Source organism: Zosterops lateralis (genome assembly GCF_965231275.1).
Source record: "Zosterops lateralis genome assembly, chromosome: 1".
Lineage (NCBI taxonomy): Eukaryota > Metazoa > Chordata > Aves > Passeriformes > Zosteropidae > Zosterops > Zosterops lateralis.
The window spans coordinates 149,324,688-149,339,640 of NC_139762.1; the positions used below are offsets into that span (position 1 = coordinate 149,324,688).

The window sequence follows — 14,953 nt, forward strand, 5'->3', positions numbered from 1 at the left end:
GGCCATCAAAGTATCATAGAATCTTGTGTTGGAAAAGACCTCCAAGATCATCGAGTCCAATCTTTGATAAAACACCAACTTGCCAACTAAACCACAGCACTAAATGCCACATCCAGTCATTTTTTGAACATTTCCAGGGATGGCAACTCCTCCATCTTCCTGGGCAGCCTGTACCAATGCTTAACCAACCTTACAGTGAAGAAATTCCTGATGTCCAACCTGAACCTCCCCTGGTGCAGTTTGAGGTCATTTCCTCTTGTCCTTTCACTTGTTTGCTGGGAGAAGAAACCAAACCCCAACTGGCAACAGCCACCTTTCAGTGAGTTGTAGGGAGTTATAAAGTCCCCCCAACCCTCCTTTTCTCTAGATTAAACACCCCCAGCTCCCTCAGCTGCTCCTCTTAGGACTTGTACAGCACCTTCCCCAGCTCTGCTGCCCTTCTCTGGACATGTTCCACAACCTCAATGTTCTTCTTGTAGTTAGGGGCCAAAAACTGGATACAGAATTTGAAGTGTGGTCTGGCAAGTGCTGAGTACAAGGGGACACTCACTGCTCTGGTCCATAATCCCCAGATCTGTTTCTGCTGGGCAACTTTCCAGCCACTCTTCCCCAAGCCTGCAGGATTGCAGGGGGTTGTGGTGACCAAAGTACAAGATCCAGCACTTCATCTTATTAAACCTCTGTGCTGGTTTTGCCCTAAACACTAGACCCACTACAACCTCATACCACTGGCCTTGGCCCATTGATTCAGCTTGTCCAGAACATTCTACAAGAACAAAAACTTGGCAGCTGATGGGAAACGTGTTGTTCTGACACCAGGCTCTCTCTGGCCCAGTCCAAAGTAAGGCAATGGTCAAGCTTAAAACATGCCAGTGGTCTATCAGTTTAGCACAGCCAACACTTCTGAAAGGAAGAACTTTCAGGCTTAAGTCACACAGAGTCTTTAAAACCTCTCAAACAGAGTAATTTATAACAGGATACGCTTCCTGCCATAAAACATACACATGCAGAAAATATTATATACTTCCTTCAAAATCTATATTTAAATTGGAGTGCTAACACTCTGCTGATATTGCTGGTGATATCCACTGCACTCACTGACTTTTGAAGTGACCTAGAGGTTTAGATGCTTTAGCATGGCTTGCTGTTACTTTATCTGCAAATTCTCCTTCACCACCATCGGAATGCTTCTCCAGGGGAGCCACCAAGGCAGACACCACCTGTCCTGGTGACTCACAGCAGTGAACTGGATGTAAGGAGCATGAATCACTTAGAAGAGCTAGCCCAGCATTTTGACAGAAAAGCATATCACCTTCATCAGTCTGGAAGGCTCTTTTAGAGCAGAGTATGGGAAGATCCACCAGGCAAAGAGCCATGTCCTCTCTCTCTCTACAGAACCTTCCTGACACAATGGCTGCTGCAACTGGAGACAACTGCAGGGACAGTAATGACAGTGCTGTCAAAGTGACACAGTTACTCTGCTCACACATACAGACAAGTTAATGCCAGAAAGAAACAGTCTGTTCTTTTCCCAGGCAACTAGAGAGGTCTACAGCCCCTTTAGGCAGAACTGAGAAAACTCTGTCTTCTTTAAGATGCTCTTAAGCTCAATGAACAACAAAGCACTATTAATTTGAAAATACTGAACTTGCCTGGCTGTGAGAATAGGGACCTGAGCTCCAGTTTCACTCCTGAAATTCCCTGCAATGAACAAAATGAACCTTCAAATATCTATGACTTTAAATTTGACTCTGCACAGTACACCAATGTCACACTGGTGATGTTTCAGGGAAATTTGTGCAGAGCCAATGCAATGTTTTTCAGCACGGTCTCTCTCATAAATGAACACACAGAGGTCTGCAGTGTGAGCCTGAAAGACAAACATGCTGAGTCTCACCTTCAGAACACAGACCTCCAGAGTATCTGCTTGATATCCCCTAGTAACTCCAGGCATAATGGGGTTGGAGGAGGAAAGAAGGAAAGCAACACTAACACAACTAAGATTATGACCTTTAAATGTTTAACTAGCAATCTATTCTTTGCAGTCAAGACAAAGCAGCAGGTGATTAGCTTCACTCTGAGTCACTACGCTCCTGCAGCACCATAATTCAATGAGACATTTTAACAGCCCTCAATTTTGTTTGGGATCTGCTTACTACAGCCGTGGTGCCCTAGCTACAATTTTGTTTTGCCTCACAAGCTACACAGGGTCAGTCCAGGTCAGGTCTGGACTGAAGGAGATGTCTCACAGAAGTTCCCAGATGTTCCAAGAAATGGGCCTGTTTCCGGAGCAGGCACTGTCAGTCTGGGAGAAGGTCTGGAGCTTGTGCCTGGATACAAGCTGTGAACTTTCAGCAAGCTACAACAGAGAGCCTGGCCTCTCTGTCTCACCGATCTCAGCATGCACGTACTTCACGTGCTCAGGCTATCCACTATCCTTCAGATACACTGGACACACCATTCTCCACTTTCTGCTGTAGCTGCTGCAAATAAACTCTTAAGGAACTCTGTCTCATCTCCAGAAGCGGCTTCAGCGTGGCAGTGTATGAACACCTTCCCACCCTCACCATCTGCCTGATCCATTCCTCAGCTGTTATGGTACCAGGAAATGGCAGGAGCAACTGAATAAAAGTTTCCCATTTAACACGTAACACGTAATTTCATTGTCTTTCAACCACACCTGGATTTCAGGAGTTATACAGGAAAGGATCTGCAAGCTCAAACTGCTTTCTTGACAGACAAAGCTTTTTCCATTTCTCCAGAGTAGTTTCTTTTTCCCCAACAGCTTGATAAGCAATTCTGGAAACGAAAAACATACATCCCTCCTCCCCATAGCTGAGTCAGCAACAGCAAACTCCTGAGGCATGCATGTACCCTGCTGGCCTCTGGACCCCCAGAACTGTTTCACTTTCCCTCAGCACTTGAGTTTGCCAAGCCCAGGCATAGCACAGTGCACTCAAATTGCACTCATGCTTGCAGGACCAGCCCCTTTTTCTGCTCACAGCCCAGAGGGTTACCAAAACACAAATATAAATTAGTGGGAACAGCACATGTTTCTTTCATCAACCCATTGTCAAACATGCTTGCTGAGAATTGAACTACACACAGTATGTCCTGTTCCAAGCCTGCAGCATTGGGCACACAGGTCAAGTTTTTACTTAAAAATTACCTTTGGTCACCTGTTACTGACCATTTCATAAGGCTTAGGAATTTCTTACTGGCGGCAAGCTAATAGGTAAGTGCTTAACCTTACAAAACATCTGATCATGGGTTTTGATCCAGAAATCCTGGGTTCAAACTCCAGTGCTGTGGTCCGTTCATTTGGGTTGTACCAATTAGGAAAAAAACAAGTTACAAGCTTTCCCAGAGAGCAATGAAACATTTTGTTCCATTTAGTTCAATAAAAGCCTGTTATTAAATATTCTTCTACTTCTTAAACCAAGTGTTCTGCATTATGGAAAGGCTTATTTTTACATCATACCTACCCTGTTTGTATTTTAAGGCCACATTGAATATATTTTTTTAATCCAGATTAGACTCACCAAGAGTGTTATCAGCATATCACTCAGAGGTTTCCAAAGAAAGTATCTGTACCGTAAGCTCCAGCATGTATGGACATAGTTCCATTAACATAAACACTTTCCTCCCAGTAACACTTCATTTTCAGTATGCATTGCACTGCTAGTCACAGAGGTGTCAAAGCAGGGTTACTGCTTAATGGACATAATATCACTGTGTCACAGGGAAGCCCTAATCAGAGTTTTGCAACAGACTATTGCAAAAGGGTTCCAGAACCAGTTATGGCAGGAAGATTTATGTCTGAGATATCTATACCTATTTGAATGAGAGGTATTTTGTTTTACAATAGTAAAAAACTAACACTTCGTTCCTGTAACAGAAAGTGAATCAAGAGAAAAAAAAAATCATCTTACACAGCAAGAAGAGAAGCTGGCCAAAAAAATGCAGGTGAAGAGTGAAGTCATGTATCAACCTCATGACTAGAAAGCAAGAAAGATGCAATCTGTTTGTCTTATACTTAAATCCAAAATCTCAGATTTCTTTCTAAGAAGGCCTTGAACCATGTCTCTTATGTGCTGTTATAATCTTGTACTTTGGTTTGCACAGCAGCTGTAAAGGTGCTGTATGTAGGCACCACGATCTTTGCTTTCAATTAAAATCTCTGCCAGTGCTTCAATCCCTCAACACTCCTACAAGAAAAACCTGGTGAGTCACCACACACAACCAAAATGCCCAAACACCTGTGACCTGTAAAGAGCTGTGAAACTCTTCTACCTACGAGATTTCATCTCCCCACCAGACAGTGGCCAATTCTGAGATGGTATAAAAGTCTTCAAAACTTGAACTAGTGACTTAGAGAGCTTTCTGCTGAAATGAGGCATGCCACAGGCGTCACAAGTGGATGTTTAAGGGGGAAAAAGTCTGAACAAAGAGTATGTTTGACAGCTAGGCTGGGAGAGGCCCTAAACCTTTCAATTCTAAAAGCAGTGCCATCTCTATACCACATCCCATGTCCCAGGAGCATGAGGGCAGATATATCCTTGGCCTGGCAGTCTGGGCTTTGTGCTCTGTAACTTCAGCAGTTCCTGTCTCTTGTGGGTAAAAACATAAAAATCACCATCAGCCTGAGAACAGACACGGGCTGTGCTCATGTATGCTCAGCACAGGGGAGATGGTCCTTCCCTTCAAGGAGCACAAATGATTGACATTTGGTCAATTAGTTCTCTATTAACATGCAGCAAGGGACAAGAACATTTTTTTTTTTCTTCCTGATTTGATAGAAAAAACATTGAAACACGTTTTAATCTGCAACACAGACTGATAAAACCAGCTGCCCAACAGACAGGCTTAATTCTCCTTGGAGGGCTCGGGAGCAGCTTTACTGCCTACCAGATAAGTCATGTTTACAGCAGATCCTCCGAACTGCTCAGCCTCCTGGATGAATTTAGAAATCAGACCAGAGGGCAGATTTGCAGAGCAGTAATTAGCACAGGAGACGGTGGAGAAGTGATTGAGAAGAATAATTTAGTCTGTGTCAACATGGAGGGCTTGTCCAAACTTCTGGGCAGCTCATGGAAGAAAGGCAGAGAAGGATGAAACAAAGGGGATCTGCACTCCAAAACTACTTCTCACAGACCACCTTAAGAAGCCTTAATCAGCTTTGCAACATTTCTTCCTATTTCAGAGCTTTTTAATTTTTTTTAATGTTTTTAGAAAAAAATAAAAAATAGGGTAGGCCTTGGGTATCCCTGACAGGCAGCAGCACCGTGTTGCCACAGTGACTGTAACAGTACACGGTCAGTTGGCAGGCAGAGGATTTCCTCACCACTGTATTTCTGCTAATGAATCAGCAAGTGCCTTAACTTAAACACACCACCAGCTTGATCAGGCTTGTTACTGTACAACTGCACACCAGAGCAGAGCAGATGGAAGAGCTCCTGTCATACCAGCCAGATTTAACCCTCCTACCCTCTAAACCACTTCCACAAAAAGCCAGCATAGGGAAGTCAAGCCACCATTTTCACAGAACTCAGCATCACTCTTTCCAGCTCAGATGGATTGCATCAGCATCAAAATAAAATAGAGAGAGATCACTAGAAGAAATTAAAAAGATGTAACTATGAGCTTAAAACCAAAACTCAGGTCAGAGGAGGGCCAGGATCTCTAGGACCTCCTGATACAAAACTGAGCCACAGCAACAAAATTCATGCATTGCCTCTCACGTGAAAAGACAGTAGAGAACATGTCAAACAAGTTTCTGTAGGAAGGGTTGGTTTATTGGTGCTTCCCTCCATTCTCAGGAGCTGTGCATCTTTTTTTCAAGTGAGTAAAAACCTGTTACTGACATTTCAGTGACAGACAAAAAGCAGTACCAATAGTGTCAATCCCAACACATACTCCTCCAGTTGCTCCTAATATGTTACTACTCTTGGATTTAAATTTGTGAACACGGGTCCCAGAGTACACACACAACTGCTGCAAACTCAAAAGCATAGAAACTAAGAAAAACATTAATTTACCTTATGTAAATGGTTTAAGTACTCATATTGCTTAGACTTCAATATGTAAAATAACACAAGCAGATTCATACAAGAGTTAAATATGGAGTTATGGACAGATCAGGTAGGAGGTGGACAGGTCTTCTTGCCAGGGGTATTTATTGACTTTCTGAAAATGGCAAACAGGCATTAACTCAAAGTAAAAAGTGGTTCAAGAGGAGAAAAAACCACAAGTAAAAGGAGATCAGATCCAGCCCTTTCCAACTTCCAAACTGACAATGACCTCTCATTTTCCAAGGCATTTCCCATCTCTATCTGTGCCTAATTGAGACAAGCGAGTCTGACAGCAGACAGTCTGCTCCCATTTGATGAAGGAACAGCAATTCCTGAAGAAATAGCAGGGCTAAGAATAAATCCCAGTGGTCAGAATAAGTACATGAACTAAGTACAAGGCACACATAAGATTTATTAGGTCTCACGCTGTAACAGCATCACGAATCCTAATGGTGCCCTATTTGCTATCCGTGTATGCCTTTAAGGCAATGATAAAAGATCACTTGGCACAGCAACGTATCATGAAGAGTTTCACCTGCAGTGGTTCACTTCTAGCCCTTTCTAATTCACTTGTGTTAAGCCAAAAACTGGTAGAAAAAAACCTGAGAAGTCCCACAGTGTGTACAAGCTGGTGAGCAGGTAGGGTTGCCAAGTAATTCGCCAGGCTGGGAGGGCTGTACTACAATCAGTGAGCTCAGAAGGCACATCAGACATGTGAGTTAGTCAGTGATCATGGAAACACTAACAGCAGGTAATTTTACCTCCCTTTTTATTTGGAAACTGTGGTGTGAACCCTGAAAAATCAAGGCATTACAGAAATGGATGCTGGTGGTGCTGTTAGAGCCAGCCTGCAAATGCTGCTGGACAAGGCGGCTTGGAGGGGAACATGGGCAGTTCCAGGCAGCATGAAAGCCTAAAATGGCCATCAAAGAAGCCCACTGAGATGATGCCATGAAGGACAGGACTCTTACTACAGGTGGTAAATGACCAAAGGAAACAACATGGAGCAAAAGGGGAAGTGAAAGAGAGGAACAAAGAACCTTCAGAGCACAAAGACGCCAATGGCAGGTCTGTTCTTCCTCCTGTTTTCCACATAAAATAACTACACATCTGCCATCACAACCAGACTCCTCTGCATGGCAGGATCACCACCTCGAGGCTATAGAAGGTTTTCATATCTTACAGAGCACATATGAGCCTCTGATGCTCTATATATTCAGTACAGGAGACAGTGACCTTCTAAGGAGGTCCCATAACCATTACCCCACATCCTTTTGTACAACCTGGCTTTCAAGGCTAAATACAGGCAGTAGCACAAGCTTGTTTGCTGTAGTTCACAAGCCTCTGTATATTCATTTGAATCAACACCATCACATTATTTGACCTAAAATGATATCAACACCTTAAGTTCACAAGCAGACACTTCCATCCAACACTAACTGTGGGGCTGGCTTCTCTGCTGGGAGCATGCTGGGAGCATGTCTCCAGTGCAAAAAAAGGATAGTAAATAAATTTATTTTCACAAGCCTTTGGAGAGCTTTGAAGGTGAAGCAATACTCAGTCACAATCAGGATGCTCCCAGTTAAAGTACAGCTAAATGGCCCTGCAGCCACACATCATCTCTTAAATCACTATTTTCCTGATACATCATTAATGTGAATAAAACAAAAGAAAATATATGAAGTCATAATAATCCTGCCCTTTTGAACACACCTGGTATTTGCTGGTCCTGCATCCCAACTGCAGGAACTTGCCTGGGATCACTGGGCAAACAAATAGATGGAAATGTTAGTTCCAAGGTCTACATATTTTTTCCATGATGAAAAGGGTCCTTCCAGGGCTGGTTCAGACACAAACTACAGGAGATGAGGAATGTCCTGGCTAATGCCCAGGGGTCTGTTCACATTCACTGCATGTTCCTTAGTCCGGCTGCCTGCAGTATCTCTCTTATTTCACAACAGGTTCTTCTACTTGTACAAACTTCACTCAGCCTTCATTTGCCGAGGACAAACAAAACTTAATGGAACCCCACAGTGCTCCAAACAAGCTACAGCACAGCTCCTCCTTTATTTCTCTCATTCTACAAGAGAGTTAAGGTGAGCAGCTCACACGAGCTGTCTGGGAAAACAGTGATGTCTTCTGGCATGTAGTGCAGGCTGAAGGTCTTGGAGAGACCATTTTTGCTAGAAATCTCATGATGCTCAGCAGGGAGAGAGGCCTCATAGCGAGGGGCTGGAAGGCAGAGATGGGGTTTTGCAGCAGCTCTGAGCCCTCACCACCAACAGTGGCTCTGCTGTGCATTCAGGATTATTGATTATCCTCTCCTAATCCCATGATTGAATGCCCAGGGCAAAAGAAAAAAAAATTGTATTATATACAGATAGATAGCTATTTAAAATCATTAACAGAGATTTATATCTCTGAGCAAGTCTTCTGTTCTCTGGGGAAACCAGACAGCTACATAGCAAGAGACTGAAAGCTACAATAAAATGAAAAAATGAGCTTCAATAAATCATTAAGCTAAAGCTTATAATGTTTATCTGCAATGTCATGTCCTCACAATCTACAAAAGCAGATGCATAACTTTTTGTTTTTCTTTTATTAACTGTTAAACTGTCATGTAACTATTATGAAAGATTGAAGCTTTTTTTTTTTTTTAAAGCATTGAGCATCAGGGACTGCAGTTTCTTGTAATGGAAGGGATGGATATGTGAATGCCAAACTGGAGATAAAATATATGCAAATGAAGTTTGGAGGGTGAGGCTGCTCACCTTCTGCTGATCCGTGCCCAAAACCTCATTAACAAGGCAGTTCTGTGAGTTTATTTTTACTAATTCTGCTCCATTTTCCCTCATTTACTACTCTTCTGGTACACTCCATCCCTACACTTCCAAGTGTTTGACACATACAACAAGGTAAAGGCAGTAGCAGAGCCAGTTTGAGGCTCCTCAACAATATGGGAAAGTCCTGTGATCTGTGACACTCCTGCCATGAGAGGGGAGGATAGGCAGAAAGGCTGGAAGAAAGCAGACTCATTTCAAAAGCAGAAGGAGCTTTTCAGGGTCAGCAGCTGCTTTCCTACCCCCTCCCTTGCACACAGCACTGGTCATCCCCCAGCCAGCTGTGCTCTCCCTCCCCAGTCCCAGAATAGCTGGAAAGATGGAAAGCCAAGGGCTGGGCACTGCCACACAGGTAGAAGGGTGGAGGAGGACCAGGATGGCCCTGCAGACACCCCTCTGGGACACCAGCTGATGGCAGATGCAGACAGCTGTGCCCCAGTGTCCTCCCCTACAGGCTGGGGCAGTGCACAGAGAGGGGCAGCTGCAGCCTGAGGGGACATGTGGCCATGTCCCCAAGACTCAGCAGTGACCAAAACAAGGGGCAGCCAATGTGTCTGCATGATCTCTCTGTTAAAAGCTCAGCTCTTCCGACTCTGGGCAGTTCCATGAACACCACTGACATTTTCCAGCCTTGCACTCTAACAATCTACAGGCACAGACCCTTCACCTCTCCCTCTGAAGTTCTACTACAGGCATCAGCACAGAGGAAGGAGAAATTAGCCTCAGGTATTTTAGGGATCCAAATAATTATACGAAACCTTGTTTCCATTTTTTACAAGAATAGAGCAGTAAAGCTCTCTGCTCCCTCAGGCTTGACATCCAAAAATTAGCAATTGTTTGTTTTACAGAACAAGACTTGCTCTATTCCATTTCAACCAAATCTGTTAATCTAGAAACAAAAGCATAAAAAATACTGAAATTTTGACTGAGGGCGATTTCAAGAAGCCTACATTTTTCTCTGTTTTTCTGAGATATTAAGAATGGACTCTTACATTTATTCTACTGTATTTCCTGCTGGCACAAATGCAAAATTCAAAGCTGCTGTGCTGCTTTTGTCTGCTGCTGCTGATATGCAGTGTAACTATGTGTTCAATCCAGCCTGGGAGGGCTGCTTTTTAAAAGCTCAGTTGAAGCATGACTCCCAAAATCTTGGTCCTACAAATCCGTGAGCAAACCTCTCAACTGCTTTATGCAAACCCTCAAATTACTACTATGCTCAAGTCCTTGAAGACCACCAAATTAACAAGCTCCAGCCCACATGACTAAGGTTCACAGAAGTTCAACCCCAGCTTATGTAAGAGACAGAACTGGTGTGTTTGCCTTTAAAAAACCCCACCAAGATAAATCCTAGGGTCAGCAAACATGCTGTGCAATATTTAACAAGAAAAAGCTGTGACCTTAACAGGATTTGCAGCCTAAAACTGCTCCTGAAGGCAACAAACATGACATGATCATTCTGACAGCTGTGACAAATTAGTTTTCATTTGCCTGAGAGCCAGCCATGTTCATTTAACTGCAATTATGGGCACATCATGATCCCCATGCTGGGGAAGGCACCCGGCCATCGAGCCAGACAGCGGAACAAAGTGTCTTCTACACATCAACCTCTTCAAATGCTTCTTCTGTAACAACACCAAGTCTTCAAAAACAAACACTTAACATGCACCAGTAGCTTCCCCAGGTGTTTATCGTGGTCCCTCAGCTCTTTTTCAACCAGTGGAACAACAAAAAACTGGTTCAAATGCTTTAAATTCTGCATCCCTTCCCTGCATGCCTGGTTGTAAAATGCAGTGCTTGCAGGGGAACATGCTATTTATAGGTATTTACTGTTGGGTACAATGCAGGAGATTTGAAAATTGTTCCATCCAGCCTGACACGTTATTTTGAAAGACTAAACACATAAATTCATTATTTAATTTGGCATTTTTTTGTAACTCATCTTTATGCCTAAGAACGTATTTGGACCTTGTGATCTTTAGAGCAAATTCTGCATACTTACCTATAATTTCATTAAAACCCTTTGCTTATCTGCTTATACTTCAGCCCCACCAAAGAAGAAAGCTTTTGATCAATTATACATTCACCATTTCAACATATTGGTGAGTTAATTAAAAGGGAAAAAAAATCACCTCTGGGATGTGTCCATCAGCATCCTTGAAAATTCCTATAGAACAGATCCATAGCGACTCTAATCCACTTAAAGAAAAAACGAGTGGAGTGTTTTTTGAATCTAAGACATCATTTCTTTATTCCCAAGCAGGACTTTCCAAGCCTATACATTTGGTAGGCAGGAATGCAGGAAAACCCTGCTCTGTCTGTCTGTTTGCTCTTGAGGCACCAGCTGCCAACAGCAACAGGTGTTTTCTGGTTTTCTTCTCAAGAGAAAGTCCTGGGCGCTATCTCCAGCGGAATGCAAAACACCAGCACGGCACGCGGGGCCCGGCACGGAGCCACATTCCTCCTGGAGCAACACAACCTCCACCTCGGATGCTTTCCTGGGGAGTGGGCTAGGCTGGGGTATATGCACTCAAAACATTCAGCAAAATCACCACCTCACTGTCGCTTTTTTTTTTTTTTTTTTTTGCAAGGGAAAGCTCGCTTATCAGCAGCTGTGGAGCACTGTAGGTTTGCACAGTACAACATTAATTAACAGTCAGCTGTCAGTTCACTGAGACTGAAGGCCCTGGCCCTGGCAGTACCTAGCCTTCTATTCCATGTTTCTGTGCAGGGAAAATATTCAGAATTGATTTTCGGTAATTGATTTTCTTTTCTACGTCTTCAGTGAGCCAACTGAGCTAAAATTTCTGAAAATAACACACGCAGGAGAAAAATGAAAACAGCAGAATGAAGAAAAAACAGGTGGTGAAGATGAGGCAAAATGAGGAAATAGATTTGTGATAAAAAAACTGCAAAATAACCCATGACCAGAGCAAACAGCCATGTAACATGCCACCAGCATCTTCTGAGGAATACTTAGCAGTGAGGCATCACGCAGTGTAACGCAAATTTGAAATTAAATCGAGTTTTCTTCTGATCTTCAAAGCCTTGTAAATGCATTAACCTTTACTCACTCTGTCTAGTCCTACAGATCTACAGTGAATTAAGCTTAAATAACTGTAAGATTCCATCATAGGCTCCCTGTAGGAGTGATTTTCCTCATCCTGTTGTACACTGGGAATTTTTAGACAGCAGTTTTCTCATGGCGGAGACACACGACAGCACCTAACACACTCCAAATGGGAACGTGATACAAGCAACAAAGCAGCCACCCAAAACCTAGTCATGCTGCTCATGTTTACAATGTAAAAAGTTATGTTTATACTGATAAACACAGCTTTTGAAAAGGTTATTTCCCTCCTCCTCTGCAAACAGAAAAGGTTAACTTCATCATCTGCTGCACACACGTCAAACTATCATGCAAAGGAAGGAGCTGCAGAGAGCAGCCCTGTATTCCTCTGCACCAAAGGACCTCTCAGAGGATTCCAGCAAAATGCCCAGAAAACCAGTGTTATACTAACCTGCCTCAAATTCCTCTGCCACAGCCTGCTTCTTTAGTAGACTCAGTTTTAACAGCAAGCCTCCAAGTTACAGTTTATGGATAAGTCCTCAGACCAGTAAATTCAGAGGTAAAACCCATCTTACCTTTTTGTTTAGTGTATTCATTAACAGTGTAGTGGCAGGAGAGTTCCTTCCTCTACCTGCTTTCAGACTAACCCCACTGACAAAGCTAAATCACAAAAATGTACTTACTCAGTCATAAATGAGTGCTGTTCTGAGAGCTGTATCCAGCTCAGCTTTACCCAAATTCCTTGAATTATATATATATAGATAGGGCAGGGACATTAGCACTGTAACAGTAAATAGAGCAGCCCTCAAGCTCAACTCCTGCCTGTGAGGTGCATCAGCAAAGTTCAGAACAATCATTTCATCCACAGGCAGGCAAAATGCTCCAAATATAAGAGGTCATTTCAGCAAAGCCCAGAGATGCAGGAGCCACAGCTCCTTTGACAGTTGCCTAGCAACACTCTGTTATCTTTTATTCATTTATATTATTTTTAATACACTTACACTTATCCCCAGGTCTCTACCCAGGGTTCACTCCAAAGAGAGTTCAGCATTTTCAGTCATTGGGGGTGTCTCTTTACTACAGATTTTCTGGAAACAACTGAGTTCTGCCAAGAAGAACACAGAACACAAGGGCTTTCCAAGGACAGATTCTGGAATGGGCTGTTTGCTCCTTGCAGCCTCAGTTTTGCGTCACATTGTGCACTTTGTCAGGATGTTTCTCAACAAGTACCTCTTATGATTGCTACCTTTCGTCAGCATCCAGCCAGCCACTCAGTGCATGCCACGAAGACACGGGCTGCATGGATTCTGTGAGCTAAAAATACCAGTTAATGGGAAGCTGCTGCAACATTAAACACATTTTTATTCTTAAAAATATTCAAGTTTATTCCCTCGTCAATAAAAACAAGGCAAACTTCAAATTCAAGAGGACCTTGATTTGCCACTTGATTTTCCAAATGAAAGGAAAAAATATTCAATTATTTATTTCTGGAGAGAGAAGTCTCCCCTTGTCCCATTTCCTCACTTAAAGCAAAAGAAAACATAACCAATGCCCACACAGAAAACACCCTAAAGCCCTTTGGGCATGTTTTGAAGAAGCTATTTAGAGTAAGGAACACGGGCATTCTCTGTCCTTCTATTTATAATGAGGCTCCACTATCCCCAGGAGCTAAAGCAGAATGAAAATGGGTCACATATCTAATTAGCACTATTGAAGCATGAAGCCCAAACATCCCTGAAATGAAATAGATTTCATTTTTTTTAATAACTTCAGCTTCATTAGAATATCCCACAGTCACCTATGTCAGAAGCTTAAAAAAAGGGTACCATAAAGCAGGCACATATCCAGCATCATGCTGCTTTACTGCTGGGGAAGGGGAGAGTGCTTTAGACAAAATCTAATCTATTAACTAAAAAAATGTAAGAGTCAGTTGGTCTAGCACAGCCTGTTCTTTAATCACTTTTTATTGTTAAAAAAAAACAAACAACTGAACAAAACAATATAACAAAAATAACACAATCCTCTTGACTACAAAAAGTATGCAGATCCACTAGCATGGATGTGGATGAAGCACATGGAAGGGAGAGCAGTTTCTAAAGCAGACAAATGAACAGAAACTGGTGGCTTCCCACTTTCTCTAACCAAAGATGCCACAACACCCCATGCTTTTCCCCCTCCTGTACGTTTATTAGGAAGCTGGTGAGGGCTCTGCAGCGAGTCCCCCAGCTCTGCTCTTGGCTCTGTTCCTCACCCACACCTCTCTCCCACGCAGCCCTGAGTGTCAGACAGCACCAGGCACACGGGGCTGTCACAGCACCACGTCTGAATTACAGGTGTGTGCCCTGGCAGAGAGCACCGGGGAGCTGCTCCTCCTGCTCCCCCAGAGCAGGCACAGGGTCTGCAGGGGCGGGTGGAGGGGAGGAGAGGCAGCTGCCAGCTTTTCCTCGGTCTGTTCACAGCACACATGGCTCAAACGCGCACACTGCGCTGCCACACTCTGCTTTCCCCTCTGTTTCCACAGCCAGCTCCTTGCTGTGATCTCCCTTTAACTCCAGGCAGGCTCAGCCTCCTGCACCCACCACCCAAAATTTCATTTGCTTTGGGCAAGAAGGATGCCAGTGAAGCTGTGTGTACCCACCAGCTCCGGCCATCCAGCCAAAAAGACATCCAGACTTTCACATGCAAACTCACTCTCCTTGTGAACAGCACTCAGCACTTCACTTCAATCAAAGTCAACAAGCCATAAACATCACTCATCCATGAGGGCTGGAAGTCACTACAGCCTCCTGGGAAAAAAAAAATACTATGAAAAAAATCAGAGGGGTGAATTAATTGAGCCTGCAGCTGTCTGCTCTACATACGAGATGTCACAAAGTTCATGTTGCTGCACAGGATTTTTTTTTTTTACAAGGGATGAGCAGGTGAAAGCAGTGCAAAAACCAGAACAAAGTGTTTACTCTCCTCATCCACAACTA

General features: G+C 43.3%; 1 protein-coding gene across 13 annotated transcripts in view; it reads right to left on the minus strand.

Moving 5' to 3' along the window:
* MTSS1 (MTSS I-BAR domain containing 1) overlaps positions 1-14,953 on the minus strand; it is a 126,283-nt gene that overhangs the window by 48,883 nt on the left and 62,447 nt on the right. The window contains exon 1 of one of the 13 annotated variants that reach the window (XM_083874536.1): positions 14,617-14,778. The exons of 8 other annotated variants lie outside the window; for them this stretch is intronic. In XM_083874536.1, coding sequence (XP_083730662.1) covers positions 14,617-14,629 — 13 coding nt within the window. In that variant the 5' untranslated portion in view covers positions 14,630-14,778. Of the gene's footprint in view, positions 1-550; positions 579-2,680; positions 2,891-7,784; positions 7,822-12,979; positions 13,005-14,616; positions 14,779-14,953 lie in introns of those variants that run through there. 4 more of the 13 variants (XM_083874528.1, XM_083874535.1, XM_083874525.1 and 1 more) reach the window with 4 other exon arrangements.